Source organism: Peromyscus maniculatus, chromosome 1 (assembly GCF_049852395.1).
Source record: "Peromyscus maniculatus bairdii isolate BWxNUB_F1_BW_parent chromosome 1, HU_Pman_BW_mat_3.1, whole genome shotgun sequence".
Taxonomy (NCBI): Eukaryota; Metazoa; Chordata; class Mammalia; order Rodentia; family Cricetidae; genus Peromyscus; species Peromyscus maniculatus.
The window spans coordinates 157,331,934-157,354,408 of record NC_134852.1 but is presented as its reverse complement, the minus strand read 5'-3'; the positions used below and the strand labels follow the sequence as shown (position 1 = coordinate 157,354,408).

Below are 22,475 nucleotides of genomic sequence, written 5' to 3'. Positions count from 1 at the left end.
GCATGAGTCCAGGACCATCAGGAAGGTCCTGTGTGAGATGGCACCACCCAGCTGTTCCAAGATACACAGCTGTGTGCTGGGCTTTCCTGGAAAGCTGGCTTTGACCTGCTGCAGCCTGTTGATATCAAGCTGCTTTGGCCCTCCCACACTGTTCAGATGGGCCCTGTACAGGCACCTACGTGCTCAATGAAAGTCAGAAGTAGACACTGGTATTCCAGACCCACCAAGCAGCCTGAGGAACAGTCTGCTGTGTCCACAGTGTGCAGCCAAGCTTACACACACCCAGCCTCCTGGCACCAAAACATCCCTGGACATGACCCAGAGAAATGCTGGTTTAAGGTCCTTGAGGGAAATAAGAGGGGAGACGTAGGAGAGGCAGACATAAGGTAGGATGTACACAGGGAGGGGACAGACAGGCCCCAGGTCCTGCTGCTGTTCTGTGGTCATGGGCCCTGCTGTCCCTGCTCTCATCCTTGGAGAGGATGCTGGGATCTTGAGTGCACTGGGATATAGGACAGGGATGTAAGGTTGTGTGGCTCAGGGTACCTGGCGCTAAGGGTGGAAAACAAGCAGAGCTATCAGGGCACAGCCTCAAACCTGGGGACAGCCCAGTGTATACCCAACAACCACTCCCGTCCCTGGTCTGCCACAAGAAAGGCCCCAGAGCGTGAGCCAGTGACTCTAGGATGAAGGGAGCTGATATTACAGCATACCCCTGCCCCCAGGGTGACATGGACCTCAACAGAGCCTGTGAGCTCTGAACAGCAGAATGCAGACCCTAACCTCTAGAAAAACACTGACTGCTCCTAAGATGGGCTGTGGGGGACAGGCTCAAAACATCCCTTCTTCCCACAAGGTTTTCCAAAAGGTCTTTAAGCCCACTATGTCCCTGACAGGACCTGTGAACAGTGAGAAGGATGACTGGCCATCGGGGACAGCACTGTCACAGTGGGCCACCAAGCTTTAACAGCAATCAAGAGCCGGAAGAGGTCACAAATAGGAGGTCAGCACCAGCACTGCCCACATGGCCAGAGCACCTCTGGGGGCCTCTGGAGGAGGAGAGAGAACTCAACGGGCTGGGGGCCTGAGCCCCTGCCCAGGGCGCCCCACAGAACACTCCAGCAGGTGCTGGCTTCAAAGGACAGCGGTATTTCTCGGCTGTGATGAGTCTTTAGCTGCGGAAACTAGTTAGAGACGGAGCCCCACAAGGAGGCCCTTGCTGTCAGGCGGCCACTGTGGCCAGAGCCCGGTCCCTCAGGGCTGCAGCTCTCGCCCAGGGACCCATGCTTACACAGAGACCCAGCAGGGTCCAGGCACCAGCAGTCTGAGAACAGCCCGGAGAGGTTACTGCGTCACGGAGGCTAAGAGCCACCTCGATAAAGCAAGGCAAGGACAAAGCGGGCCACACACCTGGTGTGTGACCAAATGGACCCACCGTGGGCAAAGGCAGGGAAGGCGCGGCCTCTCACCTTCACGCCTCGGACCCGGAACTCAGCCAGGGCCCTGCTCATCTTGGTGGCAGCCGTGGGGTGGTCTTTGCCGTGGGCAATGACTTTGACAAGCAGCGAGTCATAGTGGGGCGATATGACAGCCCCCTGGAAGGCAGAGGCGTTGTCCAGGCGGATGCCCATGCCCTCGCCACTCCGGAAGACCTGTCACCAGAGGGAAGCACAAGTCAGCAGCTGGACGGAAACTGGGGTAAACTGGGCTCCCCGCGTGGCTGAGCTCACGGCTACCCAGAGCCCAACCTTGACCACAAGTTTCTTTCTACTCGGCCAACAGCCCCAGGCCGCAGCCCTTCTGAGTCCATGCGTTCACTCCGGCGCTGCAGCCAGGCCGGACGGAGGAGGAAACGCCCTGAAGGGCTCCTGGTTCATGCACAGCTCAGCCTGCAGCCCAGGTGGGAAGGAAGGGGCCACCTCCCACTGACCTTCCACCACCTGCCCGGCCACTCCCTCCTTGCAGACCCAGTCTCTGTCCACCATCATTCCAGGAGCAGCACGCAATGCCCACTGCCGGCTACTCGCTGGGGATGAAGCTGCTAAAGCAATCCCTGACCAGACAGCCCCGGGACAGACAGAAGTACAGACCACAGGACCACAAGCAAGAAAAGGAGACGGGCAGGCTGACCGAGGAAGGCTTCGGTTGGTTCATTTTCCGATTTTGAAACACCACTATGTAGCCCAGGCCAGCCTGAATTTAAAACGTAGCCTAGGTTGGCCTTGAACTCATGATGACTCTCCTGCCTCAGCCTTCTGAGTGCCAGAATCACAGGTGTGCACCATCATGCCCAACTTGGTTTGTTGTTCTGTTGTTTTTAGGGTGGGGGGAGGCCTCCATATCGACTCACATTCCCTCTTCCCAAAGGAGGGTGGGAGAAGGAGCAGAGAGGAAGGAAGGAGCCGTGGAGACGGACACACAGGGAAGGAAACACACCTGAGCTCGTCCAGGAAACACGAGAGAGACATGCAGAGGGGAATGGCAGACACAGGTGGGTCGGGTTTCTGGGGCAGCTACACTTGCACACACAGGTGAGTGTTCATTCAGGACAGGCAGGGGACAGGTGGGGGAGAAATCGAGGGAGAGAGGAGGCCAGAGGGACTGGCCTGGGAACACCCTCAGCATCACCCTTCGGCTGCTAAGGGCACAAGCTGTGTTCAATAAAGAAGAACTTCATGCAATATTTAAGGGTGGACACTCAGCTGTGTGCAGGAACCACCAGCTAAAAATACCTTGTGGTGACCGGCTCTAAAGCCAGCCCTGGCCGTGGAGGTGGAGGTGGAGAGGAACCAGCCCAGCAGCCGCTTCTGAGCCCCAGGCCATCAGCTGCCCCTTCCCAGACAAGGGCAAAAGAGCTAGGACTATAAGGCAGCACCAGCCCAGGGATGCCCCACCTGGGGACTCAGAAATGAGTGTGGGTGGTCATCTATGGTGGCCCTTGGGCTCTCAAGGCCATCAGAACTGACCTAGCACCCCAGCCCTGCTCCACACTCCACCATACTACTTTTGGACATTTTTGCAGTTCTGGAGTCCAGCTCATGCTCATTGTTGCTGCCCTCGTACCCTGGATACCAGTGCTAACCCTGAGTGCCTCCGGTGTCCTGTATCTGCAGGGAGTGCTGCTGACATGCAGGGAGAGGGAGCAGGCTGGAGCCACAGACAGGGAATGCAAGGGACAGGCAACAGAGCCCAAATGCTCCAACCCTGATGGGAAAATGGGCAGAGCTGAGGTGAACTTCTCAGGCCCTCAGTGCTGCCCTCCAGAGAACTCTTGCTGACTCCCAAGGGGCCTTCTGTTTGACTCACCCTGCTACAGAGATCCCAACCCCCTGCTCCCCACAGGTCCTGCCTTGCCAGCCACCCCTCATACCTGATAGAAGGCAGGATAGAGACCAGCGGGGCATCAGGGCCAAGGCTTCACATCTGGGGGCCCACAGCTGTCCCCTAAGCTGGTCTGCCCCCATTCCCAGAATGGCTTTCTGCTGGCTTTCTGTGGAATGGTCTTCCCTTACTCTAGGACAGTCCTGGGCTCCCACGTGCTCTAAGCAGCTGCACCTGGACCCCTGGGTCATAACCTGGGCACCGTGGGAGGCTGTGAAGAATCTCAACCTAGGCTGGAGCTGGGTCACACTTGCTCCGTCGCCTACCTCAATGCGGCCAGTGTCGGGCTGGAAGCTGCGTGCAGGGTCCTCAGTAGTGACTCGGCACTGAATGGCACAGCCATTGATGCGGATGTTCTCCTGCCGCAGGCCCAGGTCAGGCAGGCTCCGGCCCTCAGACACGTGGATCTGAGCATGGACCAGGTCCACGCTGCAAATGAGGAGGACACCAGGGAAGGAGGAGAATGAGGAGAAGCAGGGAGGAGGGGTCCCATAACTCACACAGGCCAATGCTGCTGCATCCTCCTCTGAGCTCAAACAGCCTGGGGGCCTCTACCTGGTGGTCCTACAGCCTGACTTGCTTGCCCAAGTCCCCTAAGAAGCTTCCAGAAGACAGATATCCACCTGCCCTTCACCCTTCTGGTGGCCTCTTCCAACAGCCCTGTCCTTTGCCTGCCCCTGCCCTAAGATCTGCAAACTCCTGCTTGCACGTGACACCAAGATGGGAAGTACAGGCAGAGGTCATGGTCACAGGGTTGGCACACCCACTCTTGGAGCATGGGGGCTGCATTGTGTATGCAGGGAGGGCAGGCCCCAATGAGAATCACAAGGCCAGGTATGTTGGTGTATGTCTGTAATCTCAGCATTGAGGTAGAGGCAGGAAGATTACAAATCCAAGGTCACCCTTGGCTATATAGCAAACTTGAGACCAATGTGGACCTCAGGAGACCCCCATCTCAAAAAAAAAAACAAATCAAAGCAAAACAGAACCAAAGCCAAACAAATAAAAACAGGGAGCTGTATTCTTTGGAGGCCTGCAAAGTTAGACATGGACAGGACACTGTGTTCCTCAGGCACACGCAGAGCAGAAGGCTCTCTGTGTTTGCATGGTTGTGTGAACCTAGCCTGAGCAACAGCCATTCCCAAGAATGGTATCCAATCTAGGCCAAAGCTGTTGGCACAAGGGCCTCCAGGTGTCATACATTGGGTCTGAGGCTCACGGCCAGTACTCCACTGGCAGATTGCCCTCCATACTCCATGTCACCTGTGAACGCAGTGTGGTAATGATGGTCACCATGGCACCCTCTCTGCAGGCCACTGACCCTGCCTGCATGCTACATCTCCATGGTAGTACTCCCCCATCAGAGGAGCCTGAGGGTCAGAGAAGCCACAGCTAGCCCAGCCTGCACATGGCTCAAGACCTGGGGACCCTGACACCTGAGCAAGCAAATCCTTGGCAGAGCAGCACCAAGGCATAGACCAGGGAATGTGGCTGGAGTATCACTGTGACTCCAGCTCCAGCCCTAGGGAGCCAGGAGTGTGTGGGCTTCTGGACACGTGCTAGGCAGAGGGAGCCACTGGGCAGCAGCATCATTCGTCTTGAGTGGGGCCAAGAAGAAAACTGGATCAGGAGTGTTTCATGGTAAGGTAAACTGGTCCAGTGCCAAGGATTACTACTTAAATGGCTCAAAATATGTATCCTGGAATAATGAAAGCTATTTTCACAGTTTGTAAAAATAAGTAGATTTTCTAAGTCTATATCCAAAACTTGTGGGAGAATACTCTGGTACAAATTTTCTAGGAAGCCGTGGCTCAAATTTAGACAGATGTTAATAGACATAACCTGAACCACAAAAGCAAGAACAATACACTGTCCAACAGAAAACAGGACAACAGAATTATTACATGTACAGATGTTTAGTGGAACAGTCCACTAAAAGTATCCCCAAGGAATAATGGTCTCGGATGCCTTCAAGAAACAGCAAGCCTTTTGTTGTTTTGTTCTGAGACAGGGTCTCCTCTACATAGCCTCGCTGTCCATCACTATGTAGACCAGGTTAGCCAGATCTGCCTGTCCCTGCTGCCACCACATCTGGCTAAATGGCAAGTCTTAAAGGAGAACAAAAATTCTAGGAGCCGGGAGGTGGTGGCACACGCCTTTGATCCCAGCACTCGGGAGGCAGAGCCAGGAGGATCTCTGTGAGTTTGAGGCCAGCCTGGTCTACAGAGTGAGATCCAGGACAGGTACCAAAACTACACAGAGAAACCTGTCTGGAAGGGAAAAAAAAAATCTAGGGACTAGAGAGGTGGCTCAGCCGCTAAGAGCACTGGCTGCTCTTGCTGAGGATGTGGGTTTGGTTCCCAGCACCCGTATGGCAGCTCACAATCCTCTGTAGCTTCAGTTCTGGGGGATCAGACACCCTCTTCTGGTCTCTGTAGGCATATGGCACACTTGTGGTGAACATACATACATATAGGCAAACACTTATACATATACAAATAAAATATATAATTTTTTTTTAATCTAAGGGACTAGAGAGATGACTCAGCAGTTAAGGCACTGGCTACTCTTCCAGAGGACCTGAGTTCAATTCTTAGCATGCACATAGCACTCAGTAATTCGAGTCCTGAGGGATCTATGCCCTCTTCTGGTCTCCATGGGCACTATGCACAAGTGGAACACAGACACATTGAGACAATATTCATACACATAAAACAAAAATAAATCTCAAAAAATTGTTTTAAGTCCATATAAATATCTAATCAGCATAAAACTATATAATAAACAAAGATGGAAAAAATACCTAAAGGCTATGCCTAGGCCTAAGAAATGCCACAGCGCTGGAGGCAAGGCTGGAGAGACTGAATCCACTGTGTGGACTTGTATAATTCTCTTCCTCTCTGAGCCTTGGCTCACTCATCTGAAAAATGGGGTGATGGGTCCCTTCCTCACAAGTACAGCCAGGAGGGCCCCATGGAGTGCCTGGTAGCACCTACCATCCTTATTGTGAGGGGTGGGTAAGCTCTGAGTTGTTTTATCTTGTGTTGGTTTTTTACAATAACCACGTGAAACCCTCATGAGAATTCTTTTAGTGAAGTCCCTAGGTCCACTAAAGTGAGAGCAAGCGAGCCTCAGCTGCCGCCTCCAGGAGCCCCTTTCCCACCCTGCCCCTGCCTAGGCCCTGTGCTCACTCTGTGATCTCCTCAGTGACCGTGTGCTCCACCTGCAGGCGGGAATTGACCTCGATGAAGTAGTGCTTGCCATGCTTGTCCACCAGGAACTCCACAGTGCCGGCATTCTCGTATCCTACCTGCAGGAGTGACAGGTACGGAGAGGTTCCTGGGGTCAGGGCTGTGCCACACAAGCCTGCCCAGCACACAGGTTCTGGAACACAACAGCCTGTAGCAATCCAGCCACCTACCATCAGCTCCCCTGCGGTGGCCAGCACCCAGGACCCAGCATATACCTCCACTCCAACACGCTACAGGCTCAAGGCTCCACTGGAAACTACTAAGGCCAGGCCACACCCAGCAAGTCCGGGTGAAGACATCTCCCAACCCACCCTAGACCTTTCCCTGTTGCTTTCAAAGCTGCCTCCTCCCTCAGACCTGAAGTCCTGGGTCTCCCAGGCCACTTCTCCACTACAGAAGGGTTTTCAGGAAGTTTCCTCCTGTGCTACTCTGTGGTTTTCTCTGACCAGTGTCCTCACTGTGGCCATCACCTCAAGTGATGCCACTTGAGGACTAGCAATGGTGATGCTAACTCGGGTTACAACCCTCCTTCCAGAATAACACGCCCACTCCCTAGAGCCTGAGCTGATATGATTAATGGCATTGGCCTGAAGAACAGAGCAAGACCAAGGTGAGGTTGCTCCTCTGAGGCAACCCCAGCTCTACCAGACCTCGGCAGCGCCTCTGCTCACATTGCTGAGCCTTGTCTCAGACCACTCTGTTCCCACTGTCCTAAGTAAGCCCTGGATGCCTGCACCTGGATGCCACTGGGCTCCAAGCTGGGACAGTGTGACTGTCCAGAGATGGGAAGTCTAAGGTGGGAAGGCCCAGGTGGTACCCTGCTGCCATGGCCAGTGTTCCCAGGCCAGCTGGGGCAGGCCATTGCTTATGGACACAACTCGCACCTCCATACCCAGAATCCACTCTACCAGCCCAACAGAGACTGGCAGAGACACCTCTGTGAGGGAATGGGTTATACTGCAGCGGAGGTTAGGAGCCAGCAAGGAGGATATGCCATACATCATTTTGCCAGAATCCAAGGACTCTCGTTCTCTTTACTGTGACCGGGGCGAGCTGGTGCCACAGGAAAGTTAGTCTATATAGCCAGAGTAGAAGGAATGGCCAGTGCACCGTCCCTTGGAGCCAAGCACCTCTGCTATCACTGAGGACAAGCACTGCTTCCAGCCTCCAGAAATGTCTGCACCTCTCCCTCCCTGCAAAGCCCTCCTTCGTCCTTCAACAGGGAATGCCTATACCCCCAAGCCAAGAGAAAATCTGGACAGAGGTACAAGAAAGTTTGCAAAAATGGGCTCATGTCCCCAGGAGCATGTCCTCACCTGCTTGGCAAGTTTGACAGAGTCACTGGTGAGGCGTGAGCGAAGTTGGGGGTCCAGGTGGGCAGCAGGAGCGATCTCTACCACCTTCTGGTGCCGCCGCTGGATGGAGCAGTCCCGCTCATACAAGTGCAGGATGTTCCCATATTGGTCCCCTGAGCATTCACAACACTGGATTCAGCCTTCCCTAGAACCCGAGTGCCTCCTCCTACGCCCTCTGGCCCCCTGGGCACTGCTGTCCCAATGGTTGCTGCTGTAACCAGGGAGATCCAGGCTTCTCCAATTTCACACAACTCCCCACTCACCCAGGATCTGCACCTCGATATGCCGTGGCTTCTCAATGAACTTCTCCACAAACAGTGCCCCATTCCCAAAAGCTGCCAAGGCCTCAGAGTAGGCTCGAGTGTAATTCTCCTCCAGCTCCTAGGAGGGCAGGCAAGGCCAGGCAGACAATGGGACCAGCTCTGTACCTTCTGTGACCACCTCTGCACACTTCCCAGATTCCACCACAGGGGGTGCCTGCCTAGCACCCAGCCCTTAGCATTGGTGCTGCCCCGCTCACCTCATAGCTGTGCACAACCCGCATGCCACGGCCCCCACCTCCGTAGGCAGCCTTGAAGATAATAGGGAAGCCATAGGTGTTGGAGAACTCGTGGGCCTCATGCAGGGAATTGATGGGGGAATCAGTGCCGGGGACCACTGGGACACCTGTTGGAAGGGTGAAGGGGTCTCTATAACAGGCTAAATCTCTACTACATCTTGTCAGGGAAACAAATTCTCATGCGGGCCCCTCTCTACTAGCCCAGGAGGAGTTGTGTGTCACCTGCAGCGATGGCAATGGCCCGGGCCTCCACCTTGTCTCCCATCTTGCGCACCACCTCTGGACTTGGCCCAATGAACCGGACTCCAGCATCCTGGCAGGCCTGAGCAAAGTCTGCTCGCTCTGAGAGGAATCCATAGCCAGGGTGCACAGCATCTACACCATTCTCCTGTAAGTGGCGGGAGAAACACCTGGTGTGCTGGGCTCCACCTCCACCCCCTACACACATCCTGCTGATAGGTGTGAATGCAGGGCACAGCACAGTATCTCGCCCAGCCTCAGGAAACCCTGGCATCTCCTAAGTCAAGTTGATTCTACCTTGGCCACCTTGATGATGTCTGGGATGTGCAGGTAGGCCTGCACAGGAGGCAGGCCACGACCAATAAGGTAGGCTTCATCAGCTTTCTGCCGATGCATCTGGCCTGTGTCCTGCTCCGAATAGACGGCCACTGTGCGGATGCCCAGCTCTGTGCAGGCACGAAACACTCGGATGGCAATCTCACCTAGGACAAGCAGGGTAAGCAATTAGACTGCTGGGTCCAGAGAAACACACAAAGGAGACAGGCAGCACAGAGTGATGAGGAGGCCAGGCTAGGCTGACCCCCAGCTCCGAATACTGGTAGTACTCACCTCTGTTGGCCACCATGACTTTCTTAATGGGCTTGTACTCCAGGCGCCGTACATTTGGGGAGGCAACAGGGGCAGTGGAGGAGCGGCGGACACCCAGGAGCCTCAGGCCCCCTCGAACTGTTTGGAACCTCAGCATCTGAGGAGGAGCAATCAGAATCCAGGTTAGAGCAGGCTCGGCACTGAGCACCCCAAATCCAGAAAGATAGAGGGACCCCAACCCTCAGAAGACAACAGAGAAGACAGTACCATCTCCACTTCCATTTGTGGTGGAGCTCTGGACTGCGAGCAAATGGTGCCCAGTGGGGCTCAGCTAACCCAACAGCCTCACACTATACAACATCGGCATCTCAGAGGCTGCGGTGCCCGTGCAGGCAGGCTGGTGTGCACCTGACGCTCTGTGCCCAGGCTCAGCTCCACCCAACAGCCTCACACTATACAACATCGACATCTCAGAGGCTGCGGTGCCCGTGCGGGCAGGCTGGTGTGCACCTGATGCTCTGTGCCCAGGCTCACTACCCTCATTCTCTACCAACATCCAATACGGATTTCTGCTCTGTGTTGTTCTTGTCAACCTGCTCTCTCAAGATGTGGCCTTGGCTCTCGGCTAAAACACAGCTTTCTTCAAACAGAGGCCTGGACCTTCCTTCTACTGTAAAATATTCATGACAGCCACAAAGGGCAAGTCAAGAGGCTAGTCACAGAGACACATGCCTTGGGACTCCACCAACAGTAGGTCCTACAGTGGTTATGACAGTGTGGCAGGCTGAGGAAGAGGGAGGGAGGACACTGTTCCAAGCTGAAGGTAGGGTAGGGAGCTGTATTTAATAGGGACCAAGTTGCAGGTCTGTGATATGCAAAGAGTGTTGTAGATGATGGTGGAATGGCTGTGAACTGTGCACTGGATGAGACAGGAAACCTGGCACTGTGTATCATACAGCAACTTAATTTTTAAAATCAACTGAAGACAACTTATATACCACAAAACAGGTTTCATAGCTGACCACTCATTATCTAAATGAGAGACACAGGGGTTGGGGATTTAGCTCAGTGGTAGAGCGCTTGCTACTACTGGGTTCGGTCCTCAGCTCTGAAAATAAATGAATGAATGAATGAATGAATGAATGAATGAATGAATGAATAAATAAATAAATAAATAAAAAGACACAGCTGGATAGGTGGCTCACACCTCTAATCCCAGCTACTCTGGAAGCTGAGGCAGGAGGATTGCTGGGTTTGAGGCTATCTTTGGCTACACAGTAAGTTCCAGGACAGCTTGAACTACAGTGTGATTTCTTCACCCATTCCCTCAAAAAAAAAAAAAAAATCAAAAGAAAGCTATGGAGGTGGGAAAAAGGGAGAGAGATGAGGGAGAGAGGGAAGGGACAGAGAGTCAGGCCCAGGAAAGAAGGAAAAGACAGCAAGGCCCAAGTCTGCATCTAGCCTCTTCACTCAGACTGTGGCCTCTCTGTAACTGAAGGATTTGGATCTTAGTAAAAGGTAAAAGTGTTTTTTAACATAAAAGCATACTCCATAACAAAGACACATTGCAGGGACCCTGATGTCACAGGACAGCCTGCAGTAGAGAGGAGGGAGGTACTAGGACAGAAAGAGAGCCGTGAACAAGCGAGTCTTACACAGAAGAGCAAGCGAGGAGAGAGGCGGAGGCGGCAGGCACAGAGCGGCCTGGTCTCCTGTGAGGTCCTGCTGTAAAGAGAGGGAGACACACACAGGAACATCTCTGACCAAATCGGTGCTGACAACGTGCCTCAAAGGTCATGTTTTGTGAATGTCCTGGAGGAAAGATGGTTACTGCAGCTGGGTATCAGAGATGATTCTGTGAGAAGGGGACACAGGAGCTGGAACCTGACCAGGGAGAAAGAGGTGGCTTTCTTACCTATCACCGAGATCGCCAAGGTCCTGAGGGAACGAGCTTGGAACAATGAAACAAGCTGGGCAGACAGGAGCTGGAGGGCAAGGAGCCCTGCATGAAGTGAGGCTGAAGGCATGGACAGACATGATAGTCCTGCCTCCTTCAGTACATGAGCAGGTCTACAAGGATTGGAAAAGATCCTGGCAGGGCAGAGATGGGGACAGACAGAGGGTGTCCATCAGACTTGGGAGGCTGAGGAGAGACACAGCCTCTGACTAAGGGTGGGGACCATGGGATCAGGCCGGAGTCAGGGAAGGGTGTAGGGGTAGAGCGGGCAACATTCATTAAGAGTTCCATTGAGTTGAGGAATGCAAGAAGCCTGTCCAGTGGATGGGCCAACACAGAAAGGCTGTAGAGGCAGAGACAGCGTTAGGAGCGGAGGAAGCTCATGGACAAGGAGAGAGCAAGGGAGGGAAGCCTGGTGCATGATGACAGGCAATGTATGAATCCAAGCTGAGGATGCTGTAGATGGAAAAGGCCCAGGCCTGTCCTTTTCGGCTAGACTAGGAGGAAGAGCCAACCAAGAGACAGCATCCTTGTAGTGTCAGTCCTGAGCCAGAGCTCATGCCCTGCGACAGTGGGGTCCGCCATGATCTCTGAGAGGCAGAATAAGATGGCTCTGAGGCAGTCCTCAAGTTTGTGTCTGTCCCAGGTAGCATACAGCAGCCAGGGCTGGCAGGAATATCTTAACTCACCTACAGAACAGTGGGGCGGGGGCGGGAGGGGGGGGAGTCAACTTGCTAAGCTCCAGGCTTCAAAAGTGGGGGGTCTATTTGCTGAGCTCCAGGCTTCAAAAGTAGGGGTCAACTTGCTGGACTCCAGGCTTCAAAAGTGGGGTGTCACCTTGTTGGACTCCAGGCCCCAGTCTTTCTAAAATAGCTTGTATCTTGACCTTACTGTAATTGTTGTGTTTTATCTGGATGATGCTAAACCCCATGGCAGCTATGGCTTTTTTTTTTAAAGTTTCATGTAGCCCAGGCTAGCCTCAAACTCCATTAACAGTCAAGAATGACCTTGAACTCCTGATCCTCAGGCCTCCACCTCCCAAGCACTGGGATTATAAGAATGCATTACCACATTTGGCTGCAACAATGGTGTTTTGTTTTTTTTAATGTATGTTCCATAATAATGTTTAACTTAGAAATTACAGTTAGAGATTAACAGGGATTAATAATCAAATAGAACCGTAACAAATGCTGTAACACAGCTATGTGAACGGAAGGAATGTGATCTCTCTTGGTTCTCTCCTGCGGATCTGAGCAACTCAGCATATATTCTTCTCCTCAGTAACTCAAGAACTTTCACCTCTTCCCTCAAACAACGCAGACAGCTTTCCCCTGCAAATCTCAGCTGGCAGTCTTGTTTCTCTTGTGTTTGGGGCCACTAAAGTAAAATACTGGTTACCCAGACACAAGCAGTTCCACAGCAGTCAGTGATGACTGAGACACTGCTAACCAGCCAGCAAACAGGTAGCAAATTCAGCATGGAGACTCTGCACAAAAGGGTAATTCTCAGTGTGGGTGGGAGGAAGTGGGAGGCGGCAGGATTTCATTACACACCCAGAACAGCAAACCACCTAAAACGTATGGCTTGTTTATTTCTGGAATTTTCCATTTAATATTTTTGGACCACAATTTTCCATGGATAACTGAATTGAGGGAAGAGGAATTGGTGGATCCGAATGCTAACCCCAGTGTGGACAGACTGGGCCAGCTCTTCACTGACAAAGAGATAAAGGTCCAGCACCAACACCAACCGGACATGGCTGGTGCCTCCTCAAGCCGTCCACCAGGATAGAAATCACAGTCCTGCAGGGCCTTGCCTCAGACACAGCCCAGGCTTAACTTAAACCAAATTCCCATTTTTGGTTCAACGAGGAGAGGGCACACTATTTTTCCCAAGATAATAACTATTTTTATTGCTTCAAATATGTGAAATTAATGCTTCAAATATGTGAAAAATGCCAAGCATTGTGGCATACACCTTTAATCATGCAGGAAGCAGAGGCAGGTGGGTCTCTGGGAGTTTGAAGCCAGCCTGGTCTACAGATGGAGTTCCAGGGCAGCCAGAAATATGTGAGAGATCCCATCTCAAAAAAACAACAAAAAACAAATATGTAAAAGTCCATATGCGACATGGACTCCAGAATCAGTTCAGATGAAAGGAGCTGGAAAGACAACTAGGTGCTGACTGGACCCTGGACTTCTATTTCCAACAAGGGCACAAGGACACAAAGGACCACTGACGAAGTTTAGACAAGGTCTGTAGTTACGCAGTCCAGTCACTTCCTGATCTTGCTGTTGGTCAATGGTTAGGAGAGGCTCTGAACAACAGAATACCCGGCACACGCTGAAACCCAGCACGGGGCCGCCCTTGCCCTGAGTGACAGCTTCATAAAGGAGACTGTTTCTAACTCAGAAAACCCACAGGTCACACCCCCAGGTCCCGTCCAGCTACCAGATAGAGTTTTAATCTATCTAGAGCCTTCAAGCCAGGCCTACTGATACACTAGATGATCTCAGCACTTCAAAGCCTGAGAAAAGCAGATCAAGAGTTCAAGGCCAGTCTGGCTACAATGCAAAATACTGGTTTCCTTCATTTCTTGACACCAGGTCTTGTTACAATATAGCCCAGGGTCACTTGAATTTACTGTATAATCCTCCTGCATCAGCATCCCAGGGGCTTGGATTAGATTATAGGTGTGGGCCACCATGCCTACCTTTAAAACAAAACAAAAGCTTCTATAGTACTTACAGAAGCATGTAAAAGAGAGAGGAAGTGTTGGGGGTGTGAGGAGAGTGGAAGCAAGTGAGGATGGGTGTGATCAAGATATGTTATATAAATATATTAAATGTCAAAATGTAAAGTTAAAATTCCTTTTAAAATGTAGGTCTTCTGTTCCTTGGCTGGATCATTCCTACCCCAGGAATCCAAAATATTCATATTCCGAAACAGGGACTGAGATGTGTGTATGAAGGTGTTCGAAACAGCACCATTGGCAACAATAAACAAGAAGGTCCTGGGTAGACATTAACAATCTATCAACGATGGCTTTGCATGGGCGTTCACCACATGGAAAGTGTTTGTGATACAATGTGAGCTGAAAATGAAAGGTAAACTATACCATCTCATGAAGTTTTCTTCTGAAGCAAGGGTGACAGCTGGTGAGATCGGGCCAGGGGCCACCTCACTGCCATAGGCTTAAATGGCTGCAGTGAGTTTGTTTTCTTCTTTATCCGTTTATATATTTCTATATGCAAAAATCGCCATATTTTATCCAATGGGAACACATTATTTTCTAAAATAATAACTATACTTATTTTTATTGCTGCATTAGAAATGAAAATATACATGAGAAGCTGCAAAAACATGCAACCTCAGGACAATGGCAAAGCAAGGCGGCCGCTCCATCATAGGTTAAAGCTGGCTTTCCTGGGGGGCACCAGGACCACACACACAATGGTCATCAGTGGTGAGATACTGTCAGCATCCGCGTCTGGAATTTATGCATCAATGAGTAAGTTTAAAAACAAACAAAGGGATCGGTGGATCCTGGTTACGCTTAACCATCCAGCAGAAGTGAGAAGCCACCAGCAATGGTCTTAAATCTCTACAGACAGTTTATAAGAGCAAGCCTAAAGCCAGGACTGTCGGGCAGTGTTGTTGCTTGAGGAAGGGATTCTCACATCATGATTCTTTAACACACACACATCCTTTCTCCTGCTATTTAGTTTTCTCTGACTGAAGAATTAGTATTTCCTTCAGTGTTAGTGTTCTTCATTTTTAATTTCTCCAATTTTAATTTGTCAAACTTCTCCACTTCTGACAAGTCTGGCTTATCATTCACTAATCTTGACTACCCACTCCAAGATACATTCCAGGCCACCAACAGGTCAGACCGCTGCTGGCTAGGGACCAGGCTGGGGCATATTATTTATAATTAGAAAAGAAAATGGGGCTGGCCAGATAACTCAGCTGCTAAAGTGCTTGTTGCCAAATTTGACGAGCTGAGTTTAATCTCAGGAACCTACATTGTGGGAGAGGACCTCCACAAACACTGTGGTACTCATGTCCACTCATTACCAAAAATAGATAAATGTAAAAGAAAATTTTTAAATAATTTTAAATACAAACTATACTTGTAATCCCAGTTCTTGTGAGGCTGAGGCAGGAGGACAATCTCAAGTTCAAGGCTTGGCTACATAGTGAGAAGAAGAAAGAAGGAGGGGTAGAGAAGGCAGACTTTTGCTCAGAAAGGGCAAGGGGAGTTAGTTCCTGGGCGTCCCCCTGGTGAAGATGAGGCTGGTATGTCCCCGAGAGCGGGGCATGAGCCTCCACACTTGTTCTCCCCGCTGGATCTACCCAATCCCCGGCAAGCAGCCTTCCAGCGGCACCCAGGTTCTCAAAGCGCCAGGGAAGTTTCAAGCTGTTTCTGGGAGGCCCTGCCTGTCCCTCACCTGGTGGCTGGATCTTGCCACCACTTGAGCACTTGACTCTCATCCTGTGAGCAAACAGGCCGTCTTGGTGCCCTACCCCCTCTCTCTGCCACACAGGCTCCCCAGTGCCTTCTTCAGATAAAGAAAGAGACTTTAGATTTGTGTCAAAGGCTGGTCACTTTGTGGGAAGAGCTGGCAAGTTCTTAGAGGGCTGATTCTCTACTACACCCAATGATGGAAGACTGAACCGTACATCTAGTACACACACACACACACACAACATGACTTCTCACAAATGATCTCGGTGGCCCAGGGATCCTTGGCAAGCCCACTTCACAAAGAATGTGGAGAGTAGAGTGGGGAGGAAAAAGCCCCTCCGAGCCCTCGTGTCCTTGTAGAGGGCAGCAAAAGCAGCCGAACTTGAGACCTGAGTGACTGGCCGCTGGGGAGCAGGAGCCAGGGCTGGCAGCAAGCCTGGCAGATGTTCACAGGCAGGAAAAGGTGAGGCCCTCTCAGATGGCGTCAGAGCAGGCCAGTGGGAGCAGTGCCTATCACTCGGCTGTGAGTGGCCAGGAGGCCTAGTGTTGGCCTGCACTGTTACCTGATCTAGGCCTAGCTCTCCCTTTGCTAGCGCTGTGGTTTGGTCCCTCTGTAAATTCAGGTGCCACTTCCTTCCAACCCAGGCAGGTCATTTCAGGACCAACTGAGACAGAGCACCTGAAGTACTAGACCTTAGGTTAAAAATACCAGCTGTAGCCGGGTGGTGGTGGCGCACGTCTTTAGTCCCAGCACTGGGGAGGCAGAGGCAGATGGATCTCTGTTGAGTTGGAGGTCAGCCTGGTTTACAGAGCGAGTTCTAGGACAGGCTCCAAAACTACCCAGAGAAACCCTGTCTCGGAAAACAACAAACAAACACACAAAAACAAAAAGCCAGCTGTTGTTCTTTCTCACTGTCTTTACTTCCTTCTACGTGAAGGCAGGGATAGAGAAGAAATCCTCCCAACCTTCCCAGAGCCCTATACAAATCACACCCGCACCCCCCCACACATACATGTGTACACACCAAGGTCCTCTTGCTAACTGCCCCAAGGCATTCCTATCCCTCTGCGGTTTCTGAGTAGGACACTGATATGAGCCACACTTGCGTGTGCATACCCATACATGCCTGCACACACACACACACACACACACACACACACACACACACACCACAAAGTATCCAGTCCTCAGGCACACAGCATGCTTTCACCACATGTAAAAACCTACCCCAGAGCTTGAGTCAGATTTGCAGAGCCGCACCTGTTCTGGAACCGTCCCCCTGGACCAGCTAAGCACCTAGGCGTGCTGCACGGAAGACGTGGTAGACGACCCACAGCCAGCGGCTGCTCCACCTGAGGTCACTGGCCCCGGAATACAAAGTTCTCCAGCACTAGGCTGCTGGAGGCCTGGGCATTAGCCAAGGCTGAAATCAGGGGAAGGGGCGCCGCCTCCTGAGGCCAACATGGGCCACTGGCTGCCTGGGAGGGCCGGACTAGGGAGGCGGGGCAGTGGGTCATGCAGAAAGTAGATGAGCAGTAGCCTAGAGCCTGTTTCCTGGGCCCTCAGGGATAGGCAGGATTACAAGACCAGTATTCTAAGGCTAGAAAGCAGCTGCAGACTTAGGTGGTGGATTTAGAACATACTGCCACTTGAAGTTCAAGGCACAAAAATGTCAACCAGAGGATAGAGCGGTGCCTAGGAGGACTGCTTGGGAGGGGCTGTGCTAGGCATAATGGAGGGCAAGGGTCACATTGCCCTGAAGGTTGGTTCACTACCACAATCACAGGAGACCTCTGCTTCAACCTGCCTCTCCCCTAGTTCAACACAATGCTAGCCACAAGACAAGGCCTTGCCAACACAGATAAGAGAACACACCACCTTGCTCCTGAAGCATCTCCATTGCTGATCTAGCTTTTCCCTCACTGAATCCCACTGCCATCACAGGCCTACAACCAGGACCTTTCAGAAGCATGATCAGCCAGAGACACCCTGCTGCAGGATAGCTGTGGATCGAGGGGACAGTGTGCCATCAGAGGCCCTCACAGACCCATGTGACAGCTAACTAGAGTGTGGAGTCTGAGGGTCTGAGATGGTCCCAGAGAGCAGCTAACAAGGTTGACCAAGTTGCATCTGTGCCTCACCACATCCCCCAAAGATGAAGGGACAGCTCAGGGGATGTCATAAAGCTTGGGGGTCAGGTGGGAGAGAATCAGAATACCCAGGATAGTGAGAAGACTTTGGATGGGCACTGAGGCATGAAATGCCCTCCAGGTTCCCCAGAATTCCTGCTTTGGGCAGTAATGGGGATGCAACCTGTCTAAGCCCAAGCCCTGGCACCCTGATGTGACTAGCCACTTTCTCCACAATAGCACCTATCAGAAGGTGTTTCTAGACTCAGCCCTTCAGGCTGGCACTGTTCCAGGAGTCTCCTGTCACTCTCATTCCAAACGATGGCGTGGACAGAGAAGTGGGAATAGAAGACAGGCTTCCACTTAGCCCACACAGTGTCCTGTTGGGGGAGTACTTGGTTGAATGGTTACATGAAGTCCTTATGTTGGCAATGTGACTGAGGATCTGATTTAAATCCTCTGAGGGAAAGCCCTCCTGCTCGGTGACACCAATGCACCTGGAGTTTGCCCCAAGCCTGAAGCTTCTAGAAAGGATGCTTTTCCTCCTACATGAGAGAGGCACTCTCCCACCTTGCAGACACAGCAACTGGCCCAGGGCACGTGCCTCGGGAGACACCACACCATCTTTCTTGCTTCGAGCGACACACAAGCAGAACTTCTTTTTTGACCACAGAGATGGGGGGAGGTGGCAAAAGGACAAGCAACCCACTGCTCCCCAAAGATCCCTCACCCCACATTCTTCCTCAGAGAGCCAACAGCCTGAAAAGGCCTGTTTGCTATTTCCTGCAAATGCTGGCTGACAGATCCCTTTCTTGGTCTCAGGTTGTGCATTAGAAACAGGGAACCCAGACTGTGTGACTGTCACTGGGGACGTGTAAATAACTCCTCTCAACAAGAATGAGCCACAGAGAAGCAAGGAGTGTCTGGTGCACCTGTTTCTTCTCCCTTGCTGCCTCTCAAGGCAGCTCTTGGGAGACTTCTCACCTCTTCCTTTTTCAGTTTTCTCTCAACACTGGATCTATGAACTAAGCATCCCCCTTCCAGACAGAATCATGGAGCTGGGATGGTGTCTACAACACCATGCTGGAGGAGGCAGGGCAAAGGTCCTGACACCACAGCCATTGGTCTGTTGTGCTGCCCTCGTGGATTCTCCAGCAAAGCAAATGCCAAACTCCCAGTGCCAGCAGGTGATTCTCAGGGATCCAGTCCTTAAGAGGCTTCCTTACAGATCATTAACCAGGCGCTCAGGGTTAACTAAACCCAGCCACGTTTAAGTCCAACATTAATGCTGCCCTCCAGAGCAGGAACTGACATGATAGGATTTAAGTCCCAACTATGGAACTGAGCTGTGACTTCATCAGGAACACAGACGACAGGCACTTAAACACCAAGAATACCCAAACTAGAAAACCTATGATTTAAAACAAAGAAACAAAACCCTCCTAACCTACCGCGCAGGGCCACCACCAGCACTCTGTGCTGAACACCAAAGACAGCAATTGTGCCACTGGTCATGTGTCCTAGAAATGCCAGTGCAGTTTCAATTTGTCCAACAAATCACCAAATGTCCCTAGAAATTCCACTCCTTCGAACCTAAAATATAGCTTGCAGACTGTCTCCTACAACTAGAAGCAGCACAGAATTCCATGTCAGGCCAGTTTGGGTACAGGTAACATGGCTACTGTGCTGGCAAAGAGATGTGCTGCTCCACGGAACAGCCGGGCTGGGGAACGGGGCAGAATGGCCCTGTCAGTGCCGCAGTCAAATGCTAGGCCCTGGGATATCCCTTCCAGAACCTACATGGCTTTGATCTTAACTAGATCTGCTTTCACAGAGTAAGTAGTAGAGGGTCACAAGGAAGGGAAAGGCGACATCCTGCCCGAGGCACTGGTGGTAAGTGGCTTCTGCACAGCCAGCGGTCCTGACTACCTGTGCTGACTCAAGTGTGCTGGCAAGCAGCCAGGTGTGCAGGAAGAAGAAAGGACAACTCAGAAACAGGCCCTAGTCTCTACCAAACTAACCAACAAAAGGATGCCTGCTTCCCTCCTCCCAGACCCCAGCTCAGCCCACCCTAGCCGTCCTGGGCCACTGTAAGCAATCGCAGACGGGGTGAAGCAGAAAGTCCTGGCAGAGCATTCCTCCCTGGCTGCCATCCTCTGGTGATGTGCCGCTCTCTCTAGGCTGTTCCATAGTATTCTAAACATGTCTGCTAGGCCCAGGAACTGGCAGCAAAAGGGACAGATGAAAGGAGGACACGTCTGGCTTTAGGCTACAGTAGCTGATACCAAAGCACCATGGAAAGGACAATGTGAGGCTGAGATTTCTGGGTAGTGGGAATGGGGGGCAGGAGGGTAGGGTGTGGGGGTGTCACAAGGTAACAGAGAAGACAGGAGAACAGCACAACAGGGACACCCAGCTTGCAGGCTCTGGAGCGGGGGTTCCCCTGAGCTTCAGCAAAACACTGGAACCTTGTGGCAGCTTGAGCCCCAAGGGCTCTAAAAGGCCCTGGGCAGAGCTGGGCCACTTACAATCACCAATGGCTATGTGGTCCAACAGTGCTCAGCAAGCTCCCATTCAAAAGCTACAGCAAGAGGAAGACCAAGGATCTGCTGCTACACGAACATTCTGTCCATGCAAAAAGACTCAGAGATAGCAGGTATCTCAAGGGCCTGGAGGACAGCAGGAAGGGGACAAGCGACAGGGCACAGGGCACTGCTGGCATGGAGATAGCCGCTTTATCCCAGGCCTTAGGGGAAGTGACAAACTCAAGGCCAACACTGCCCTCTGGTGCAAGAAGCCATCACTGCCAACCTGCTGCCCACCCCCACCCCCACCAGGAAAGGGCACTTGCCCTGATTTCTCCACATCCTTTAGGACTCTGAACAGAAACGCCTTCCTGGACGGCCCATCTCCCCAGCGGCTCGGACAGCCCTAACTGGGCAGCCATCTCCCTTCAGCTGCCTCATTCTCACCCATCGAGCTCCTGCTGAAGCCAGCTCCCCGTGGATGAGTCTACGTCCTTAGCAAGGTGCATTTAATGTTACAACTTGCTGACCCATCTGTCTCCTTTTACTGAGCACTGTGAGCACCCCAGGCACAGTATTCTTGGCCTATCTATCCCTCTACTCTCTCCATAGCACTCCGCATAGTGCCTGGCACCAAAATTAAACATATGCCTGAGGCAGGCAATGCAGAATGAATGCATGATGAATGAATGAACCAAGGAATGAATACTCCAGGCCACACAGTAAGCTTGTGTGGCAGTTTACATTCATTCAAAAATATTATGGTGCACTTAGTAAAGATTAATAAGGCACAGTTCCTTTTGGGAACAGTATACCCAAGCTAACAGTGCATACAAGTCTCCCCTCCACAAAGTTTAGAGCCCAGTGTGCTGTTGGCAGGACAAAGGGCAAGGCAGTAGAGAGCACCTGGCAGACTGGATGTTTGTTTCTGTCCCAGATCCACATGCTGAAACCCTGACCTCGGACTTCCCAGACTCCAGACTACAAGAAATAGCGTGTGTTGTTTACAAGTTCCCTGGTCTGCGGCATTTTCTTAAAGTGGCCCAGATGGACTCAGACACAACAAGCTAAAGGTGGGAACTAAGAAAGGCAAGTTTCAGCCAGGCAGTGGTGGTGCACACCTTTAATCCTAGCACATGGGAGGCAGAGGCAGGAGGATGTCCGTGAGTTTGAGGCCAGCCTGGGCTACAGAGTGAGTACCAGGACAGCCAGGACTACACAGATCTCAAAACAAGGTCTCAAAACAAACAAAAAAAAAAAAAAAAAAAAAAAAAAAAAAAAAAAAAAAAAAAGAAAGAAAGAAAGAAAGAGAGAAAAGAAAAAAAAAGGCAAATTTCAGGGCTGAGTGTGGTAAGCATTGAGAAGCATTGAAGTCACGATTCTAACCCTCATTGGACCATGTCTGCAGTAAGGCAAGGCAGACAGTAGATGTTGGCAGATGGAAGTTTCCAGAGAGTCATGTTGGCATGTCTCCATTCATATGCTCCTCTTTGATGGTCTAAGATGGAAGGTGAAAGGCCTTGGCTGGATAAGAGCAGGACTCTCAGAAGCCTTGAGGGACTCTGGGGCCTGCTAAGTTCAGGACACATAGACTGAATTGTGTCCCTTGAAAATGATACCTTAAAGTCCTGCCCTTGTACTTCAGCGTGTGACCTCATCTACAACTGGAGTCTTTCCAAGGAATTCTGACAGTCGCTGGCTGCCATCCCTAACCTGATACATGCCTGGTGTTCTTGTGAGATGCACAGGTGGGAGATAATATGAAGATGCATCGGCCATGTGACTACGGTGATAGGTCTGCAAGCCAGGGAAGCCAAGCATCAATGACAAACATAAGAAACTGAAAGAGGTCAGAAGGGACCCAAGGCCGTCAGAGGGATATGGTCCTATTGATGCCATGACTTTGGACTTCTAGCCTTCAAATCTAAGAGCCAAAATCTCAGTTGTTTTAAGCTTTCCAGAGTTGGTCCTTTGTTGTGATGACCCTGGAAAATCAACGAAGAGTCCCCACAGGTGGCCAG

General features: G+C 51.6%; 1 protein-coding gene across 6 annotated transcripts in view; it reads right to left on the bottom strand.

The window, feature by feature from the left end:
- The window catches only part of Pc (pyruvate carboxylase), a 94,284-nt gene that overhangs the window by 10,360 nt on the left and 61,449 nt on the right, over positions 1-22,475 (bottom strand). For 4 of the 6 annotated variants that reach the window (XM_006980562.4, XM_076563950.1, XM_006980563.4 and 1 more), the window contains 9 exons: positions 9,396-9,531; positions 9,084-9,268; positions 8,769-8,934; positions 8,508-8,653; positions 8,251-8,368; positions 7,949-8,100; positions 6,573-6,691; positions 3,648-3,810; positions 1,470-1,652 (listed from right to left, as the gene is read on the bottom strand). In XM_006980562.4, coding sequence (XP_006980624.1) covers positions 1,470-1,652; positions 3,648-3,810; positions 6,573-6,691; positions 7,949-8,100; positions 8,251-8,368; positions 8,508-8,653; positions 8,769-8,934; positions 9,084-9,268; positions 9,396-9,531 — 1,368 coding nt within the window. Of the gene's footprint in view, positions 1-1,469; positions 1,653-3,647; positions 3,811-6,572; positions 6,692-7,948; positions 8,101-8,250; positions 8,369-8,507; positions 8,654-8,768; positions 8,935-9,083; positions 9,269-9,395; positions 9,532-17,027; positions 17,200-22,475 lie in introns of those variants that run through there. The other 2 variants (XM_015999056.3, XM_006980564.4) reach the window with 2 other exon arrangements.